Source organism: Hypanus sabinus, chromosome 2 (genome assembly GCF_030144855.1).
Source record: "Hypanus sabinus isolate sHypSab1 chromosome 2, sHypSab1.hap1, whole genome shotgun sequence".
NCBI lineage: Eukaryota > Metazoa > Chordata > Chondrichthyes > Myliobatiformes > Dasyatidae > Hypanus > Hypanus sabinus.
In genome coordinates, this window is record NC_082707.1 from 117,507,550 (window position 1) to 117,529,734 (window position 22,185).

The window sequence follows — 22,185 nt, forward strand, 5'->3', positions numbered from 1 at the left end:
GGTCTTGGGCAAGGTTTAATTGATGTGTTTTGGACTCTGTAGTTTATGTTATGATTTTTCTGGTTACTGTTTTTTTTATTGCTATTTTGTGCGATATTGTTGGGCAAACTGGCTCTGTGGGCTGCAATTGATAGACACAGCGCTGAATTGAATTGACCTGAACTGAACTGAACTGAACTAAACTAAACTGAACATTCCTAGACTGTTAATGATTGAGATGTCTTATATTATGTGTTTTTAGCTCATTTTTTGCTATTTGCGTGATTTGTTTTGTGGCTATCTGTGGCAAGATGAATCTCAGGGTGGTATACTATATACGTACTTCCATAATGAGTGTACTTTGAATCTTTAAATTGCATAGTGCATCATGGTAGTATAAAGTAAAATAATAATAGAATGCTGAATAAAGTGTAACAAAATACAGAGAAATGGCAGTGCAGGTAGACTATTATGTGCAAGACCATGAGGCAGATTGTGAGCTCAAGAGTCCACCTTGTTATTCTTGGGAAGTTTCAATAGTCTTTTAACAATGAGTGAGACACTGTCCTTGAGCTTGGAGGTATGAGCTTTCAGGTCTTTGTATCTTCTGCCTGATGGAAGAGTGGAGGAGAGAAGAAGTCTGGTGTGGGTTAAATCTTTGATTATGCTGGCTGCTTTACTGAGACAGCAAGAAGAATAGAGTCCATGGAAGGGAGGTTAGTTTCTGTGATGCACTGAGCTGTGTCCATAAGTCTCTGTGGGTTCTTGCAGTCATGTGCAGAACAGTTGCTGTACCAATCCATAATGCAAACGGATAGAATGTTTTCAGTAAAAATTGGTAATTGTCAACTGAGACATACCAAATTTCTTTTGCCTTTTAAGAAATTAGAGGCATTTGCAAGTTTTCCTATTTCTTGAAGCCCTTGACCCTTTCAACCTCAATACCATTGAGATAGACAGATCTGCAGAGCTCCCCTTTCTGAAGTTAATTAGCATCTTTTTTTTTTCTGCTGATACTGAAGGAAACTGTCATGACACCATATTGCAAAGCTCTCAGCTCTTTCATGTACTCTGATTTATCAGTATCTGAGATATGTTCCATTATGATATCATATGCAAACTTGTGAATGGAGTTAGAGCAGAATATGGCCACACAGTTGTGAGTGTATTATGAGTAAAGTAAGGGGATGAGAACATAACCTTGTGGAATGTCAGTGTTCATAATAATTTCCCAAGGTATTGCTGCCTATCCTTACTTAATGCTCAGGAAGTTAAGGATCCAGTTGCAGAGGGAGGTGTTGATTCACACAACTGAGTTTGGTGATGAGTTTATTTGGAATTATAGTATTAAAGGCGGAACTGTATTTAATAAACAATGATCTAACCTAAGTGTCTTTACAATCCAAATGCTCGAGATGGGTGTAAAGCCAAGGCATCTGCCATAACCTGTTTTGGTGGTATGTAAATTGCAGTGGGTTGAAGTTGTCTGAGATATTGGAGTTAATGCATGGTATGACCAACTCTCGAAGCACTTCATGATGGGAATTTAAGAACTTATTTCCTTCTTGTCCACTCACTTAATTCATCCATTACTCCTTTACGTCTTCCTCTATACTTGCATTCCATCTGGTTTATTATTGTTGGGGTACTTGGAAATCTGATGTTTCTTCCCCTTAGCCAAATGATTGATTATGATTGTGAAAGGTTGGGGCCCAAACACTGATCCCTGCCATATCCCACTAGTTAGTAACTCTGCCACCTTGAAAAATAAGTACGGCACAAAAATGGGCCCTTTGTCTAATCTAGTCCTTGCCTAACCATTTAAACTGCCTACTCCCATCGATCTGCATTGGGACCATATTCCTCCATACCCTTACCATCAATGTATCTATCCAATCTCTCTTAAACCTTGAGGTTGAATGGACCACTTGCACTGGTAGCTCGTTCTACACACTCATGACCCTCTGAGTGAAGAAGTTTCCCCTCATATTCCCCTTAAACATTCCACCTTTCACCCTTAACCCATGACCTCTAGTTGTAGTCCCAACCAACCTCAGTGCAAAAAGCCTGCCTCTATTTATCCCTCATTTTGTATACCTGATCAAATCTCTCCTTAATCTTCTATGTTCCAAGAAAGCCCTAACCTATTCAATCTTTCCATATAGCTAGGATCCTCCAGTCCCAGCAACAACCTGGTAATTTTTCTCTGTGCTCTTTCAACCTTATTTGCATCTTTCCTGTTGGTTGGTGACTAAAACTGCACACAATACTCCAAATTAGGCCTTACCAACATCAACATAGCATCCCATCTCCTGTACTCAATACATTGATTTATGAAGGCCAATGTGCCAAAAACTTTAATTATGATCCTATCTACCTGTGACACTACTTCAATGAATTTTGGACCTATATTCCCAGATCCCTTTTACCACTTTCCTGGTAACTTCCTTGGAAAATCTCTATAAGATTGGTTAGACATGACCTACCACACACAAAGTCATGCTGACTATTCCTAATCAGTCCATGTCTATCGAAATACTCATAAATCTGGTCCCTTAGAATACCTTCCATTAATTTTCCCACTACTGATGTCAGATTCACCAGTCTATAATTTCCTGGTTTATTTTTAGAGCCTTTCTTAAACTTTAGAACATTAGCCTCTGCTAGGGTCCCTACAATTTCTACACTTGCTTCCCACAAGGTTCGAGGGAACACTTTATCAGGCCCTGGGAATTTATCAACCCATACTCCTCTGTAATCTGTATAAGGTCCATGAAGTTAATGCTGCTTTGCCTAATTTCTATAGACTCTGTGTCTTTCTCCTGAGTAAATAGAGATGCAAAAAATCAATTCAGATCTCCTCTATCTCTTTTGGTTCTGCACATAAATTACCATTCTGATCTTACAGAGGACCAATTTTGTCCCTTGCAATCTTTTTGCTCTTTAACATATCAATAGATTCCCATAGGATCCTCCTTTACCTTATCTGCTATGGCAACCTCATGCTTTCTTTTAGCCCTCCTGATTTATTTCTGGAGTATTCTTTTGCATTTCTTAAGTACCTCATTTGTTCCTACCTGCCTATACCTGCTATGCACCTCCTTTTTTGTTTCTTAACTGGAGGCTCAATATCTCTTGAAAACCAAGGTTCCCTAAAACTGTTATCGTTGTTTTATTCTGACAGGCACATACAACCATTATACTCTCAATTTCACTTCTGAAGGCCCCCCACTTATCACGTACACCTTTGCCAGAAAACAGCCTATCCCAATCCACACTTGCCAGATCCTTTCAGATACCATCAAAATTGACCAATTTAGACTCTCAACCCAAGGACCAGACCTACCTTTTTCCATATTTACTTTAAAACCAATGGCATTATGATCACTAGATATGAAGTGTTCCCCTACACAAACTTCTATTGCCTGCCCTTTCTCATTCCCAAATAGGAGATAAGTATTGCACATTTTCCTATTGGGATTTCTACGTACTGTTGAGAGAAACTTTCCTAAACACATTTGACAAACTCAGTCCCATCTGGTCTTTTTATAGTATGGGAGTCCCAGTCAATATGTGGAAAATTAAAACCATCTACAATAACAACCTTGAGTTTCTTGCAGCAGTCTGTGATTTCTTTACAAGTTTGTTCCTCAAAATCCCACAGACTGTTGGCTGGTCTGTAATGTAGTCCCATGAACATGGTAATACCTTTCTTATTCCTCAGTTCCACCATAATGCTTTGCTAAATGAGTTCTCCAGGCTGTCCTGACTGAACACTGCCGTGACATTTTTCCTGACTAGTAAAGCTGCTCTTCGTCCTTTAATACCTCACACCATGTCTCGTCTGAGACAACGGAACCACATTGCCCATCCTGCAACCAAGTGTCACTAGTGGCTACAGTATCAATCATAATTCCATGTGTTGATCCATGCCCTGAGATCATCAGCTTTTCCAACGATACTTCTGCACTGAAATATATGCATCTCAGGATATTAGTCGCACCTTTTGATTCCTAATTATGGTCTTAGCAACATCTGTCTCCACAACCTCTCCACTCTCTGTTTTGCCACTCTGGTTCCCATCCTCTGAAACTCTGGTTGAAACCCTCCCCCAGTACAGCACTAACAAACTTTCCCGCTAGAATTATTCCCCTCCAGTTCAGGGGCAAACTGTCTCTTCTGTACAGGTCCCATCTTCCCTGGAAAAGAGTTTAATAATCCAAAAATGTGATGCTCCCCCTCACTGGTGCGTGACATGGGTAAGAATCCTGAGATCACAACCCTGGAGGTCCTGCCCTTTAACTTGGAACCTAACCCCCTGAACTCACTTTGCAGAACCTCTTCCCTCTTCTTACCTATGTCACTGGTACCTATGTGAACCATGACATTTCACTGTTCACTCTCCCACTTATGAATGCTGAGAATTCGATCCAAGGTGTCCGGGATCCTGGCACCCAGGAAGCAACATGCCATTCGGGAATCTTGTTCTTATCCACAAAACCTCCTTTCTGTTTCCCTAACTAACAAATCCTGTATCCCCACAGCTTGCCTTTTCTCCTCCGTTCCATTCTCACAGACCCAGTCTCAGTTCTAGAGACATGACCGCTGTGACTTTCCATTGCTCGGTCACCCCCCCCCCCCCCAACAGTATTGGAAGTGGTATACCTATTGTTGTAAGGGATGGCCACAGGGGTACTCTGCATTGGCTGTTTCACCCTGTTTCTCCTTCATGACTGTCACCCAGCATCCTGTGTCCTCCAACTAGCTCTCTATGTGTTCTATCTATCAATCCCTCAGCCTCACGAATGATTCGGAGTTCATCTACTTGCAGCTCCAGCTTCTTAGACTGTTAGAAGCTGCAGCTGGATGGACTTCTTGCAGTTGTAATCCTCAGAAACACTGGAGGTCTCTCTACCTTCCCATATCCCGCAAGAGGAGCATTCAACTATCTTGCTGGCATTCCTACTTTTCAAGCTAAGCAAATATAAAGAAGGAAAACAATAAATAAACTGTGTCTGTGTGTGGGGGGGGAAGAATCTACCTACAACTTTTTTTTTCATACAAGCCGCCTCCTTGAAGAGCTAAAGCCCCAAAATCCCAACTCTAAATCTGTCCACTCCAACAATGGCCGTTCCGCTTGTCCTTTCCTTATTTTAGTTTGTTCTTGCCAATTAATCCCAATTGTTGATTGTCCACTTTTCAAAATGCCAAGCTACCATGAGTCTATGCCTTATGTACTCCTTCGGCAAACCTGAGTGAGCTACATCTTTTTGTGCTTCAGATCTCCGATTGGCCGCTGCTCAAAAAAAACTTCCAGCTTTCTGTCTGATGACCAATTCTCAGTCTGTGTCAATACATTGCTCCATGTTTCATGTGCTCTAACCTTATGAACTGATTTCCCCGTAACACCTTTTACAAAGCCTTCCAGTACCTAAATACATGACGTCCATTGTTTCCCCTTATCTATTCCAGTAGGTTACTCAAACACAATTTTCCTTTTATAGATCCATGTTGATTCTGCACATTTCTGTTATTCTTTTCAAAGTGTTCTGTCATTCTTTCCTTCATTATAGATTAATGGATTTTCCCTACTACTAACAGTAAACTGATATGTTGCAAATTCCCTATTTCCTCCCTTCCTCCTTCCCTAGATAGTAGTATCATATTTGCTCTTCTCCAATCCACAGGAACAATTGCAGATTACCAGCGCATCCACTATCTCTAAAATCATTCTTTTCAATACCGTCAATAAAATGATTGGATTCTTAGAACTTTTCAGCTTTCAATCTCACCAACTCCTTTAATACAGTTTTTTTGGACTAATACTTATTCCTTTCGGTTTCTCATTCTTGCAAGTATATTGTACATCCACATTCATTTATCAATGCATCTATTTATCCATTTATCACAGCATTTGGGGTTTTTTTAATTTGTAAAATGTATAAAAAAACTAATAAAAAATGGGATGGGGTTCATCTTTAGATGGTTTAGATAACACATTTGAATTATCCTTTCTTTTAACAACTAAATCAGGTGAAGGATTCTGCTGGCATCTGGTTTGCACAGCTGCATTTTCACATATTGCCAGTGACAGGCTCCCTTGTGTTTTGAACTAGAGATTGGATACAGATTGTGGAAATTAAGTGAAAGCAATTTGGGATCTGTCTGGAAGCAGTAAGAGAAGAGTGTTCCAAGCAGGGTCATGCTCTGTAACTTGGGGATAACAATTGCTTCTTTCAGTTGTCTGACATTGATGTACAAATTATAAGTTCTACTCACCAAAAATCAGTTTCCAAGTGGATATTTGATTGTTGAGATCAGCCACTGCTGTCAAAAGTGTTTCCAAGATTTTGTCCTGCAAACTGGTTATGAATACATATTTGTATTTTAAAGTTCAACTGCCCACCATCTGCATCTTTCTGCTAACACTACTACTTTTTCCTCTTCCAACTTTACATGCAGTGTCTTGTTCATTTTCAGATCTTTATTAGATTAATTTGTCTAACTAATGTAATTTTTAAATTAAATGTTTCATTGTAGATTACATTTCAAGCTAATGATGCACTTAAACTACTCCTGATGTTTTATGCTATGTTGCTGAGGTTAATTCTGTGCCTTGCCTGTATCCAGCCCATTTTCTTTGTGTTTTTATAATTGGGCAGCAATTAGCAAAAGAGACACAAGACCTGCAAATTCTCAAATCTGGAGCAAAGCACCAAGTGCTAGAGGAACTCAGCGGGTCAAGCAGCATCAATGGAGTGAAATAGGAAGCCAATATTTCAGGTCAACACCCTTTACCTGGACCAGTTGACTGTCCATTTACCTTATTAAATGCTGCCTGACCTGCTGAGTTCCTCCAATTTTTAATGTGTTGAACTATCTTTGCAATGGTTTGCTTTTACATTTCAAATATAATGGGTTTTGGCAATATCCAAACAACAAAATTAAGTGTCCTGTTTAAAGTGCTTCAAACCTGGCCACTGTGTCACACGGTTTCCTAAATTCAGAGTGCAAGAAGTAATAGTATTTTAGGTTTCTTTTAAAACATTTGATAGAAATATTCTTATGAATTTAAACACTCAACATATTTCCAACATAAAATATTGAATAACTGGCAATTAACAAAAAATCAGGTTAATGGTTGTCATGCAGCTTAATGTTGTTTGACTACCTTTTCCAAAACTACAAGTTAGTTTTCAAGAAGAATATTCAACACTTTAGTTGCTATGACTTAATTAAATGAAAGCTACTTTTAAAATCTCCATAGAGCAAACACGAGGAAATCTGCAGATACTGGAAATTCAAACAACACACACAAAATGCTGGTGGAACACAGCAGGCCAGGCAGCATCTATAGGGAGAAGCACTGTCTACGTTTCGTTAGTCCTGACGAAGGGTCTCAGCCTGAAACGTCGACGGTGCTTCTCCCTATAGATGCTGCCCGGTCTGCTGTGTTCCACCTCTAAAATCTCCATAGTGTCTTTTATCTAGGTTCTAATGAGGAACTTGTCTTCATTAGGAAGATAAGGCTCTCCAGACTAAGATAGGAAGTTTTCTTTCTAGTACTATATAGGCTCTTATGTAAGATAGTGTGTAAGAAGAACATTATGCACTAAGATAAGTTCTTTTTAACAAAGGTCAAGTTTAGAGCGATGCCATAAAGTACCAGAGAAGAAAACAGGATCTAGCAGAGAAAGAAGTAATTCTGTCAAATCAAATTCCATCTATTTCACAGCCAACACTAGGACTAAGAGCAATGCTGAAACAGAGAGTGAAGAAGGGTGAGTGAAATATTGCACTGAATTGTGATCAAAAGTGGTGCTTATGTATATTTCAAGTTAATGGACTGAGAAATTAAAAATTATTCAGTAATATTATTTTGTACTGTTAGGTATAAATGACCATCATAATAATGTTTACACTGCTGTATGTTCAGCCTAATTACTAGTGGGCTATTTGTAAAAGCAGAGGAGAGTGTAAATATTTAGCTGGTTAAGAAAGGGAAAAAAAAGTGTTTCAGTTCAATGAGCTTTCCTCAGAACACACTGACTTTTTTTTTAAAAAAGTAGTACGAAAGCAGAAGAAACAGTAGTGAGGTAGTGCTCTTGGGTTCAATGTCCATTCAGAAATTGGATGTCAGAGGGGAAGAAAGTTTCTGAATTGTTGAGTGTGTGCCTTCAGATTTCTGTACCTCCTTCCTGATGTTAACACTGATAAGAGGGCATGTCCTGGGGGTCATAGGGGTCCTTAATAATGGATGTTGCCTTTTTGAGGCACCGCTCCTTGAAGATGTCTTGGATAATATGGAGACTAGTTCTCATGATGGAGCTGACTAATTTTACAACTTACTGCAGTTTACTTTGATCCTGTGTAGTAGCCTCACCATTCCAAATGGTGATGCAGCAAGTTAGAATGCTCTCCACAGTACATCTGTAGAAATTTGCAAATGTTTTAGGTGAAATACCATATCTCCTCAAGCTCCCACTGCAATATGGCTGCTGTCTTGCCTTCTTTATGACTACATTGATAATTTAGGACCAACTAAGGTCCTCAGAGATATTAACACCCAGAAACTTGAAATTGCTCACATTCTTCACTTCTTACCCCTCTGAGGACTGGTATGTGTTCCCTCATCTTACCCCTTCTGAAGTCCACAACACTGATGTCTGACTTGCTGAGTATTTCCAGTAATATTGATGCAGGGATAATGTTTCTCTTGACTGAAGTGTATCAAAGATGGCGTCACAAACTCAAAATAACTCTATGTTGAATGACAAACACCTTAAGAGAAACTTCTTCAACCCAAATTATTTGTGTAAGGTTAATTGTTAAATATGTCCAAAATAAGATCGATGTGTTTTTGGATATTAGGAGAATGGGGGTATATGGAGTTAGAACAGGAAGGTCTTGCTGAGGTAGAAGAGCAACACTGAGAATGGAAATGAGGAAAGGATGAATGAAACGAAATGTTCACAAGTTTAATAGCTAAAGATTATTTCTTCCAAGGAGCATTGGAAGGAAAAGTAGAAATAGACAGCCTTTGAATTAAGTTATTCAGCTGCAGATTGCTCACCTGTAGATTCTTTATCATTTGTGGGTATTAAGGTAGAGAATTAGACTTTATTTTAAGAAATGGGCTAAGCATTATTTCAAAAATATCATTAGGAATCCTGGTCAGGTGATGAAGTCAGAAGTTTAGATGGTTCAGTCTCTTAACGTATCCCTACCCAAGGTTAGGTAACTCTGGGGAGAATAGGGCATTATTCAGGTCAATAACTTTTCATCAGAATCCAAAAATATTAGTTTTAACTTGAAGGCTTAAGTATTTTCTACTAAGTAGAGTTGGTGGAAATATTTGAGTAGGTGCAGTTGAGGAAATATTTGATGAGGTGCTGGTTGGTAGAGATGGGGAAACTACAAAGGAAAGATCTTGAATAAGATAGAAGGCAAAAATGATCATCTTGTGTCCATCCACCAAAGTCAGAGATCTTTCCATTTTATAGGAACAATGCAAGGCTCTAGATTTGTTCTTGGCAAGATTCCAGACTGTAATATCATATACTCCGTGCACCATTTTGGTTTTTAAACAGTCTGCCTCATTATAATTGTAGGTATTAGATCTTGACCTTTTGATATATACACACACACACACACATTTTGGGGCCTCTGGGATGGTAGTGGGGTGGGGAGGGACTGCTGCTACTCTACCCCTTTGGTTGATTTTAACGTTCATGATGAGCCTATTGTTACGGACTTCAAATTGCTCATGCCACAATTTTCCACTAGTGGATATAGGGGTTTTCCTAGCTACTTGGGTCATTTTGAGAAAAGTTCCTATGAAATTCCAGGCAGTTTTTTTTCAAGTGTTCTGCAGCAGAACATTTGAATTCAGAGATTAAGTCAGCCCCTTTTGCTTGCATGATGTTTAATCGGGCATGGCTGATATGAATGTAACTTAAGCACATTACTGCCTACCGTGGTAATGTTCACCCCCTTTGCTTAATTTCCATTTAAACCTGTACTAAGTGTATTCAATAACACCACTTCTACCACCCTTCCAAAGTGTCTAACCATTTGAGTGAGAAGGGGAAAAAATACCTGGTATGAGTTGCAACTGTCACCTCTACATTTTAAACAGGCAACATTAGAAAAATTATTTATGATCCTATCCCCTCTCTTTTTCACTCTCTCCCCCCCCCCCCCATTTAAGATCACACGGCAGCACAACTTACTTCAGTGTTATGCGTGGAATTTGCACATGCTCCCTTTGACTGTGTGGATTTCTATTGGGTCCTGTGGTTTCCTCCCACATCCCAAAGGCTTGCGAGTTGTTAGGTTAATTGCTCATGGTAAATTGCCCCTAGTGTGTAAATGGCCGCTGAGATCTGGAGGGAGTTACTGGGACTCTGGTAAAAAAAATAGGTTGCATGGTAATGTGATTGCTCTGCAAGTTGACATCAACTTCATGGGCTGTAATAGCCCCTACTACATCATAACAAATGCCTTGCTGTTAACACCCCTCTGAATTGTGCCAATTTCGTTCTCTGGTTCTTTTTCTGTTACTACCTGTAGCTCACAGCAGGAATATTTCTGGTATTAATCCATCAATAGTGTGCAAATAACTAGTTATGAATTTACTGGTCTCTCATTATGGAGTCCGTTTTTTTCACATTGGCAGAAGAACATTTCCATTATTTACAAGAGTAACATGCAGTGCACATGGATAGATGTACCCACAACCCCACTAACATTCTTCTGCCATCCTTTTACTTAATTTGAATTAGCAGTCTTCTGAATGATGGTGGCTTTTAGTTCACATCACGAAGGTGATTAACCTCTGATTCAAATGCTTTTTTTAAAGTTGATTACCACACAGAAGGATTTAGCTTAGCTAATACTGAAGTGATTTAAATGATAAACAATGTTTAGATTGCTACGCACTAATTGCTAAAGTCTGATCAAATTACTTTGTTACTGACCTAGTTTTAATGTATTGAATTAACACAGTGCTGTAAGAAGAGCTGCTGAAATGTCTTAAAGCTTACATTCAGCTCAGACTCTAAATCATTAATCATAAATCATTTGTAACCTGGTTTAAAGCTATAAGTATTACTTAAGTTCCAGGTTCTCTATCTGGCCTGAGTTGTGGTCATTACTCTCAGTTAGTTTAGAGGTTAGGGACAGAATAATTAACAGAAGAAATCTAGCTTTGGTTTCAGTTTGGAACACAGGTCAGTGACCTTTTGATGAACCAAATGCTGATATGATTAGTGTCAGCTTTGGCAAGGTGCTTAGGAAATTTGTGTTAGCCATTGTGTCAATATCTGCAGGAAGGAAATACGGTTAACAAGTAGAAAAGCATTTCTGTTTGAACCAGGTCAGCTGTGATTCATAATAAATATAGACAGTTCAAGTCTTGCTTTGATAATATGGGGACAAGTTTCCAGTTTGCCACCGAGGCATAACATTGACTTTGGATATGTGCACAGGGCCTATTATGTAAATAAGTATTTTTTTATCTGTATTATTTTTGTTTTAAATATATGCTGGACCATCCACAGTGCTAGTCTTACATATAGAAAGTAAATGAACTGAAGATCCACTCCTGATTTGTACATTTTTCAAAAGTGGGACACATCAGATGATAAGCATGGGATCCTATTAATGATTAAATGGATACAATGCATTTGACAAAACAACATTAACTGGATAAAACATTGCTGATTAGAGGGCAAAATAATCAATGGATTTAGACAGAATACAAGAAATTAAGGTGTTCTGTTCAAGTAGTTTCCCTCTATAATTTTAGTTTCACTTAATATCAATGCTAATACTGATTTTTGCATGTGCTTAGCTCTTTGATTTTGATGTACATTAATGCAAAACACTCTCACTAAAGTAGCTTTTTACAGTTGACTGAGAAATGTCAATTGTGTGTGTGTATGTATATATAAAATAAAATTAATAAAAAGGATAACAGTGGTACCTGAAGACGGAAGCATGAAGGAAGCAAAATAAAATGACCTATAGGGGGAGTTTTAATTTTTTATTTGGCATTGGTAACTGACTTCCATCAGTAATTTTATTACCCCATTGACCTTTCCATTGTAATCCTTCCGCTTTTGAAATTGTTATGCAAGTTTCGATGTTCACTTTGTAGGAAATTGAGAACAAGAGGGTATCATTGAATTTTCTTGCCATTACCCATAGTAAGCTGCTGATGTAGTCCAGTCTCCTATTTCTAATCATTTCTTTATTTGGATAATAATGTTCTTATTGTGAGGTTATGAAAGCAGGAAATATGTATTCATAACATAATTTTCAGAACCAAGAATTGAAAATATTCTGCTCAGCTTTGAAAACAGGATGTGAATTAATGTCTGTGTATCAAATATCCCAAAATCACTACAGAAAAACATTATAGAATGCTATCGATAAATGTTCTTTAATAGTGGAAATAAACTATAATGCATTAGTTTGTTCTTTCACCATGAGAAATCAAAAAAACATTTTTTTAAATTTGTGAGGTTTTTTCCTAATAATTATGGAAAGACCACTTCCTCTGCGGTGTCGGTCACAACCGGCTACTAAGCAAAATTGTCAGACAGAGGTCAGGTTAAATTTCTTTGCACTGAAACTTTGTGACAATGAAGCATCTTTTAAAGAATCCAAATAGTTAAACCTTTGAATCATAGAAACATAGAACATTACAGCACGGAAACAGGCCTTTTGTTCCTTCTTGGTTGTGCCAAACTATTTTTCTGCCTAGTCCCACTGACCTGCACCTGGCCCATTTCCCTCCATACACCTCTCATCCATGTACCTGTCCAAGTTTTCCTTAAGTGTTAAAAGTGAGCCCACACTTACAAATTCATCTGGCAGCTCATTCCACACTCCCACCACTCTCTGTGTGAAGAAGCCCCCCCCTTATGTTCCCTTTAAACTTTTCCCCCTTCACCTTTACCCCATTACCCCGTCTCCCCTAGCCTCAGTGGAAAAAACCTGCTTGCATTCTCTCTATCTATACCCATCATAATTTTATATACCTCTATCAAGTCTCCCCTCATTCCTAACCGATTCAACCTTTCTCGGTAATTCAGTTTCTCAAGACCCAGGTACATCCTTGTAAACCTTCTCTGCACTCTTTCAACCTTATTAGTATCCTTCCTGTAATTCAGTGACCAGAACTGTAGACAATGCTCCAAATTCGGCCTCACCAATGCCTTATAAAACCTCACCATAACATTCCAACTCTTATACTCAATACTTTGATTTATAAAGGCCAATATACCAAAAGCTCTCTTTACAACCCTATCTACCTGTGACGCAACTTTTAGGGAATTTTGTATCTGTATTCCTACATCCCTCTGTTCTACTACACTCCTCAATGTCCTACCATTTACCTAGTACGTTCTACCTTGGTTGGTCCTTCCAAAGTGCAATACCTCGCACTTATCTGTATTAAACTCCATCTGCAATTTTTCAGCCCATTTTTCCAGCTGGTCCAGATCCCTCTGCAAGCTTTGAAAACCTTCCTTACTGTGCACTACACCTCCAATCTTTGTATCATCAGGAAATTTGCTGATCCAATTTACCACATTATCATCCAGATCATTGATATAGATGACAAATAACAATGGACTCAGCACTGATCCCTGTGGCACATCACTAGTCATAGGCCTCCACTCAGAGAAGCAATTCTGCACTATCACTCTCTGACTTCTCCCATTGAGCCAATGTCTAATCCAATTTACTACCTCACCATGTATACCTAGCAACTGAATCTTCCTGACTAACCTCCCATGCGGGACCTTGTCAAAGGCCTTACTGAAGTCCATGTAGACAACATTCACTGCCTTCCTTTCATCCACTTTCCTTGTAACCTCCTTGAAAAATTCTAATAGATTTGTTAAACATGACCTACCACGCACAAAGCTGTGTTGACTCTCCCTAATAAGTCCACGTCCATCCAAATACTTGTAGATCCTATCTCTTAGTACTCCTTCCAATAATTTACCTACTACAGACATTAAATTTACCAGCCTATAATTTCCCAGATTACTTTTTGAGCCTTTTTTAAACAACAGAACAACATGAGCTATCCTCCAATCCTCTGGCACCTCACCTGTAGATACCGACATTTTAAATATATCTGCCAGGGCCCCTGCAATTTCAACACTAGTCTTCTTCAAAGTCCAAGGGAATACCCTGTCAGGTCCTGGGCATATATCTACTCTGATTTGCCTCAAGATAGCAAGCACCTCCTCCTCTTCAATCTCTATAGGTTCCATGACCTCACTACTTGTTTGCCTCATTTCCATTGACTCCATGCCATTTTCCTTAGTAAATACAGACACAAAAAACCTATTTAAGATCTCCCCTGTTTCTTTTGATTCCATATGTAGCTAGTTAGCTGACCACTCTGATCTTCAAGAGGACCAACTTTATCCCTTACTATCCTTTTGCTCTTAATATACCTGTAGAAGCTCTTTGGATTATCCTTCACCTTGACTGCCAAAGCTACCTCATGTAGCTTTTAGCCCTCCTGATTTCTTTCTTAGGTGTTCTTTTGCACTTTTATACTCCTCAAGTACCTTATTTGCTCCCTGTTTCCTATACATGTCATACATCTCTCTCTTCTGCTTTATCAGAGTTCCAATATCCCAAGGTTCCCTATTCTTATTCAGTTTGCCTTTAATCCTGACAGGAACATACAAATTCTGCACTCTCAAAATTTCTCCTTTGAAGGCCTCCCACTTACCAACAACATCCTTGCCAGAGAACAACCTGTCCCACGTACGCTTTTTAGATCTTTTTTCATTTCTTCAAATTTGGCCTTTTTCCAGTTTAGAACCTCAACCCGAGGACCAGATCTATCTTTGTCCATGATCAAGTTGAAACTAATGGTGTTATAATCGCTGGAACCAAAGTGTTCCCCTATGCACACTTCCATCACCTGTCCTAACTCATTTCCTAATAGGAGATCTAATATTGCATCCTCTCTAGTTGGTACATCTATATATTGATTTAGTGTTGGCGCGTGGCCAAGTGGTTAAGGCATTCGTCTAGTTATCTGAAGGTCTCTAGTTCAAGCCTTGGCTGAGGCTTGCGTGTGTGTCCTTGAGCAAGGCATTTAACCACACGTTGCTCTGCGACGACACCGGTGCCAAGCTGTATGGGTCATAATGCCCTTCCCTTGGACAACATTGGTGATGTGGAGAGGGGAGACTTCCAGCTTGGGCAATTGCCAGACTTCCATAACAAAAAAAAACTTGCCCAGGCTTGTGCCCTGGAAACTTTCCAAGGTGCAAATCCATGGTCTATTGAGACTAACGGAGGCCTACTACATATTGATTTAGAAAACTTTCCTGAACACATTTTACAAACTCTAACCTGTCTAGACCTTTAACAGTATGGGAGTCCCAATCAATATGCAGAAAATTAAAATCCCCTACTATCACAACTTTACATTTCCTGCAGTTGTCTGCTATTTCTCTGCAGGTTTGCTCCTCCAATTCTCGCTGACTATTGGGTGGTCTATAATACAACCCCATTAATGTGGTCATACCTTTCCTGCTTCTCAGCCTCACCCATATGGCCTCGGTAGACAAGCTCTCTAATCTGTCCTGCCTGAGCACTGTCTCTCACTCCCTCGGTACGTGTGACAATCACAAAGCCTGTCACTCCCTCGGTACGTGTGATAATGCCTGAGCACTGCTGTAACATTTTCCCTGACTAGCAATGCCACCCTCCCACCCTTCATCCCTCTGCCTCTATCACATCTGAAACATTGGAACTCTGGAACATTGAGCTGCCAGTCCTGCCCCTCCTGTGGCCAAGTTTCACTAATGGCTACAATGTCATAATTCCATGTGTTAATCCACGCCCTCAGCTCGTCAGCCTTCCCTACAATACTCCTCGCATTGAAATAAGACACACCTCAAAAGGTTATTATCACCACACACAACCATTCTATTTGTGACTTTGCATGAAACTTCAACATAATTTATTTTCATCCCTGCTCCACTATCTACTCTGTCATTCTGGTTCCCATCCCCCTGCAAATCTAGTTTAAACCCTCCCAAAGGCATTAGCAAACCTCCCTGCAAGGATATTGGTCCCTCTGTAGTTCAGATGTAACCCGTCTCTCTTGTACAGGTCCCACTTGCCCCAGAAGAGGTCCCAATGATCCTGAAATCTGAAACCCTGCCCTGTACACCAGTTCCTCAGCCACGTGTTCAACCTCCAGAGCATCCTATTCTTACCCTCACTGGCACGTGGCACAGGTAGCAATCCTGAGATTACCACCCTTGAGGTCCTGCTTTTTAACTTCCTATCAAGCTCTTTATACTCACTCTTCAGGACCTCCCTCACTCTTTCTTCCTACATCATTGGTACCGATGTGTACCATGACATCTGGCTGCTCACCCTCCCATTTCAGAATGCTGTGCACACGATCAGAGACATCCCTGACCCTGGCACTCGGGGGTCACAACCACAGAACCTCCTGTCTGTACCTCTAACTATCGAGTCCCCTATCATTACCACTCTCATATTCTTCCCCTTTCCCTTCTGCACTGCAGAACCAGATTCAGTGCCAAAGATTGGCTTCTGCAGCTTGTCCCAGGTAAGTCATTCCCCCCCCCCCCCCACCAAACAGTATCCAACTCGGTATACTTGTTGTTGAGGGGAATGGCCACAGGGGAGCCCTGCTCTGCCTGCCCTTTTTCCTTCCCTCACCTGACGGTAACCCAATTACCTGTGTGCTGCTCCTTTGGCGTGACTGCCTCTTTGTAGCTACTATCTGTAAACACCTCATTCTCCCGAATGATCCGGAGGTCATCCAGCTCCTGCTCCAGTTCCTTAACGTGGTTTGTTAAGAGCTGCAGCTGGATGCACTTCTTGCTGGAGTCATTGTCAGGAACACCAGAGGTCTCCCTGACTTCCCACATCCTGCAAGAGGAGCATTCCAATATCCTGCCTGGCATTCTCTCTACTCTAAACAAACAAAGCAAAACTTACCGGAACCCACCCTCGCCTCTGCCTGTTCACGCTGAAGCCTGTTGAGCCAAAGCCATCCCACTCTGACTCAGTTCCCTCCGACGATGGCCGCTGTATGTGGCTGTCTTTTTTTAAAAACCTTTGACGTGCTACATCACACACCTGCGCAGTCTTGTCTCTTTGCCCTGATCAGTCAAAATAAAATGGCTTCTCTCTGAGATGTTTTTACTTCTTCACTCTCCGCCCCTTGCTTCGCTTTGAAGTAGAACATTGTTCATTTATAGAAAGAGACTGTTCTGAAAGTGAATGTTGGCCAGATTCATCTGATTTCCTACTATAAACTTTGATTCTGCATATCCTTGACTATATAGAGTATAAATTATCTTAATTGGCATTAAGTTGAGAATCTGATCAGAGTGGAAATTAATAAATGGATAATAGATCTGAGTTTAACAGTTTGAATTTGAATTTTCAAAAATTGTGAAAAAACTAATTTCAGCAAACTTAAGCTACTCCTTAAAGACACAACAGAGTTTTGCTGAGGAAGGAATCTTCATTGTGAGCCAAGAACTATATCATTCTTGGCTACAAGGATGCATAAACCATTTCTTGCTGTTACACAGAATGTATTTAAATAGTCTGAGATGAAGAATTTGGCCAGAATGGGAATTCTTTGTGGAGTGGGAAGGAATTGTCAGTTATTTCCAGTGCTTGTGGTTTATGCAATTTGAAATTGGAAGTATTTAAGATTTTGTCCAATGACTTAAGGCATAAAGGATCTAAGCATTTTTGCAAACTAGATTCAAAACTGGCTTGGCAAAGGAGACAGGATAGTGATGGATAGGTGCTTTTCTGACTGGAAGATCATAACAACAGGGATTGATTGGTGGTGGTGTCTTTGTTTGCTGAAACATTCAATTCTGGCATCTCTAGACCACAGAAATTGCCCCAGTCATTTTGCTCTGAGCAGGATAAATGTACTTTTCAAGTTTTGACATTCCCTGGGTCATTCACATAAACATTCCAAGAAGTTGGGAGTGCTGCCAGCTGAGATCATAGTCAGTTGAGATTGCAAAAGTTACACTGATAGATTAAATAGCCATAGATTAGTATAGATTTTATTTGAACTTAGATTTTACTTAAAATTAATTAATTGAAGAGATGGGTACCCCAATGCAAAACCTGACAGACCATGGGAGCTGCCAGACTATGGAATGCTGGATTAGAGTTTCAACCTGATTAGGTTGAGAATGTAGGAGATTAGTATGTTTGCAGACAAGACAAAAAAATTTGTGGAGTCATAGATAACAAAGATTACTTAAAGATACAGCAAGATATGGATCAGTGGAAAGTTGGGCAGAGTGGAGTGTATGGAGGGCTGTAGTTATAGGGAGTGATTGGATAGGTTGGATTAATTCTCACTGGAATGCAAGAAGCTGAAGAGTGACCTTAAGGAGGTTTATAAAATTGAGGCACATGGATAGCATAGATTAAATCATTTTTTTCATGGAGTCTTGTGTTTTTAAAAAGAAAATCTCAAATTTAAGATGATGGGGAGAAATTTAAAAGAAGATATAAGGATGTTTTTCATATACACAATGGTGGTTAACTGGAGGAGGTGGTGGAGACAGATACAATTACAATGTTTAAAGACTTGGGCAGTAAAGACATGGAGGGAGATGAACCTAATTGGACAAATGGGACTAGCATAGATAGGCATCACAGCATGGAAGAAGTGGACTAAAGGTGCCTACTTCTATGTGCTATGGTTCAGTAGTTTATATTTTTTGCAAATTAGTAATAAACAGATTCATAAGAAAAAATATGGATATAGTGCAATGCGTGCTCCAAGAGGACCACATTCTTGTTATAGTTTGGAGGTTTTATGCCTCAATGATCCAGAGAGCTATGTTGGCTGGAGTCGGGACTTAATGTTTTGATTCTTTGTAGGGTCACCCACAGCAAACAGGTCAAAGGGTAAATGCCAGACTAAGAGTGGTCCACTGGCCCTCCAGGTTCGGTGGGGGTGGGGGGAAATCGGCTCAAGGCTAAGAACCCTGGCAGGTAAAACAAAATTGTAACAGAAACAGCAGTGAAGAATCCTTCCACATCTCTGTATGATGGTATTTCTGAGTTTCCACCCGGAACTTGCATGATTGAGAGCTACTGACATGATGAAGGAATCCCTAAACGCTGCCAGAGATGGAGGACCTTCTTTGCTGCCCGAGGCGCCAGCTGCATAACGGACAGTAGAAAGAAGGTGAAGATGTGTGTCTGAGCTGCATCTATTAGTCACTTCCATTGGGAAGTGCAGTATTTTTGTTCCCTCATTATATCAAAACCTTAGAGTAACAAAAGACACATTTTAAATTCTTTCTTCTCACTGTGAAAGTGAGCAAATGAAGGTTAAAGTTCAATTTTTCCACAATAAGAGATTAATTGAAAGTTTTTCAGCAATGATTGAGGTATTTATATTTAAGACACAGATTCTCATGCTGTTTTTCATTAACATGTTTTTTGCTAATATTCATGTTTTCAGTTTTTGGTTTTGAAAATTGTGTTTTGATACAGATTTCTTGCTCTCAATAAGCAGACTGTTTTCCAAAGTGACATTCTTTTTGGTAAGACAACATTTATTGCAAGCCTTTCATTGATCCTAAACTAGAAGTTTGGTCTTTTAGATGGGAGTTAAAAGTTAATCACATTGCTGTGTCTGGAATCAATTATAAACCTGACCTATAAGGATGGTAGATTTCCTTCTCTGAAAGACAAGGGTATAACAAAAGAAACAGAAGCAGGAGTAATTTATGTGTTTATTTGAGCCTGCTCTGCCTTTCAGTAAGGTGATGATTTATTATGTAGCTGTTCCATTTTCCTCCTTGATCCCATTTCCTCATTCTCCTAGTTTCCAAAAAAGAGCTATTCAAAGCCTTATATTATATCAACAGAGGATATAAAAATTGAGAATATTTTCTACTACTGGATAGTTCTGAACTAGCCATCTGTAGAAAAGAGTCTCTTGACTTCTGTTTGTCAATACCTCTTAGAATCCTTTACATCCCAGTATTATTTATCACTCTTTCACACTTAATGAAGATTAGGTGCTCACTTCTCTTGGGACAGGAAGCATTCTAATGAATCTGTATTACAGTGATTGCAATGCATATGTATATAAGTTAGGTAGGAAGAGCAAAAATTAGCTCAGTATTTCAAATAATGCTCTTGCTAAAGCCCTGTGCAACCACAGCAGAACTTTGACCAACTGCATGGAGTTGCTTTTATCTAAATGCTTGATGTATGACAACATTCCCTAAGACCATAAGACATAGGAGAAGAATTAAGCCATTCGGCCCATTGAGTCTCTCCACCATTCCATCACGGCTGATTTATTATTCCTCTCAACCCCATTTTCTTCTCCCAATAGCCTTTGACACCCTGACTAATAAAGAACTATATACTCCATGACTTGGCCTCCACAGCCAACTGTGGGAATGAATCCCACAGATTTCACTACCTTCTAGCTGAAGGAAGTCCTCCTTATCTCTGTTCTTGAATAGAATAGAACTTTATTGTCATTGTATTAGACAATGAGGTTGCAGCACTACTCCAGTCCATGCAAAACAAATATTTTCAAATCATATGGTACAGCATAATGTAAAAAAATCCCATTTTACATGCAACAAGTGACTTCAAAAGTCAATAATACTTGAAAGGCATTGGCAGGCTGGGGTGTAGCATTATTTAGCTGCACAACTGCCCTAGGGAAGAAGCTGCTTTTCAGCAAATGGATGTCCCTGTAGTTTGAGGCTATGCCCTCTAGTCCTACACTCATCCTCTACAGAAAACATCTACGTCCATCCATGCTATCCAAACCTTTCAATATTTGATAGGTTTCAATGAGATCTCATCTCATTCTTTTAAACTCCAGGCCGAAGGCCATCAAATGCTTCTCGAACATTAACCCTTTCATTCCTGGAACCATTCTTGTGAACCTCCTCTGGACCCTTTCCAATGACAGCTCATTATTTCTGAGAGAAGGGGCCCAAAATTGTTCTCAATACTCCAAGTGCAGCCTGACCAATACCCTCCAAGATCTTGCCATATACTATTTACAAGTTTCCTGCAGTTTTCTTAATAAAATTGCTTTGCTGTTCTTTAACTGGGGATTAAATCTCTGTGCCTTTGCAAATGATGTTCTTCTCCAATATCTTATTTGACTAAATCCCTTTGAGGTGCCTTTGGTCTTCCTCATATCTCATTTGCAACATTCTTTGCAGTTTTAATATCCAGATATCTGCAGTGGTGCTAGAAAACTTATGATCAGCTGGATCACTTCTCTCATGGATTTTTTATTTCATAGTGATGTGCATGGTAGTTGAGGATTTTCAAGCATTTTTCCACTTGGAAATCTTACTATAAGATTTTTTTAAACTAATTTTTGTATCATTACCCAAGATTAGCCTGCTCCAGTTGATTTTATGCCACATTGTTTTAGAAACAATTTAGAAACACATTGTTTCTTTCTCTGAATTCATCCCTTAAATTAGTCTAGCAAGGTTTGTGGCCCTTGCAATTATTATAAAAACCTTTACCAGGCATTTTTCTTATTTTTTGATTAAGTTTCTGTTGTAATGGGCTAAGTTGTCTGTTATCTCCACCAGTATTGACTTTTTTAGGCCAAATTCAGGTGGTTTTTACAAGTTTTATAGTTCCACCAGTATTGTACAGAGTAAGAAAATGCATCAATGAAGGGTGAGGATTCAAAGCAACTGATGTAACTGATCAATCACAATGTGTTGATAGGATGAAGGCTGTCAAAAAGTCAGCTAGAACATTTGGAGCAGAAGGCTATGCAGTGTGACTCTTTGTAAGAAGGATTGAGAGTTTCATCATAATGGAATACCTTGTGCCAGAATGAGGGATATCTTGAAGTGGCTTGAAGAAATTAGAGAACTGAGAACTGAGAAACTGAGAAACCTACCATGTTGAAGTGAACAACATGGAAATGGACTGGAAGGTGATACTTATTGACAGGAACCAGGAGCAAGGTCAAGTATTAAAAAAACCTTGAACTATAGTTTGTGGATTGTTTCTTGCACCGTGAAGTAATAGGCATGGGGATATTCAGATCAGCAAATAGATGCCTGTTTGTTGAATATGGTGTTTTCAACTGGCGTGCTGAGTTTCCAGCAGATAGACAAGGCG

General features: G+C 39.5%; 1 protein-coding gene across 4 annotated transcripts in view; it reads left to right on the top strand.

The window, feature by feature from the left end:
- Window positions 1-22,185, top strand: part of LOC132382642 (regulator of microtubule dynamics protein 3-like) — a 272,971-nt gene that overhangs the window by 22,728 nt on the left and 228,058 nt on the right. For 3 of the 4 annotated variants that reach the window (XR_009508440.1, XM_059953066.1, XM_059953085.1), the window contains exon 3: window positions 7,617-7,760. The exons of the other annotated variant lie outside the window; for it this stretch is intronic. Coding sequence is in view for 2 of the 3 variants with exons in the window: in XM_059953066.1 (XP_059809049.1) it covers window positions 7,617-7,760 (144 nt within the window). In the remaining variant the exon portion in view is untranslated. The remainder of the gene's footprint in view (window positions 1-7,616; window positions 7,761-22,185) is intronic. 4 annotated transcript variants of the gene reach the window in all.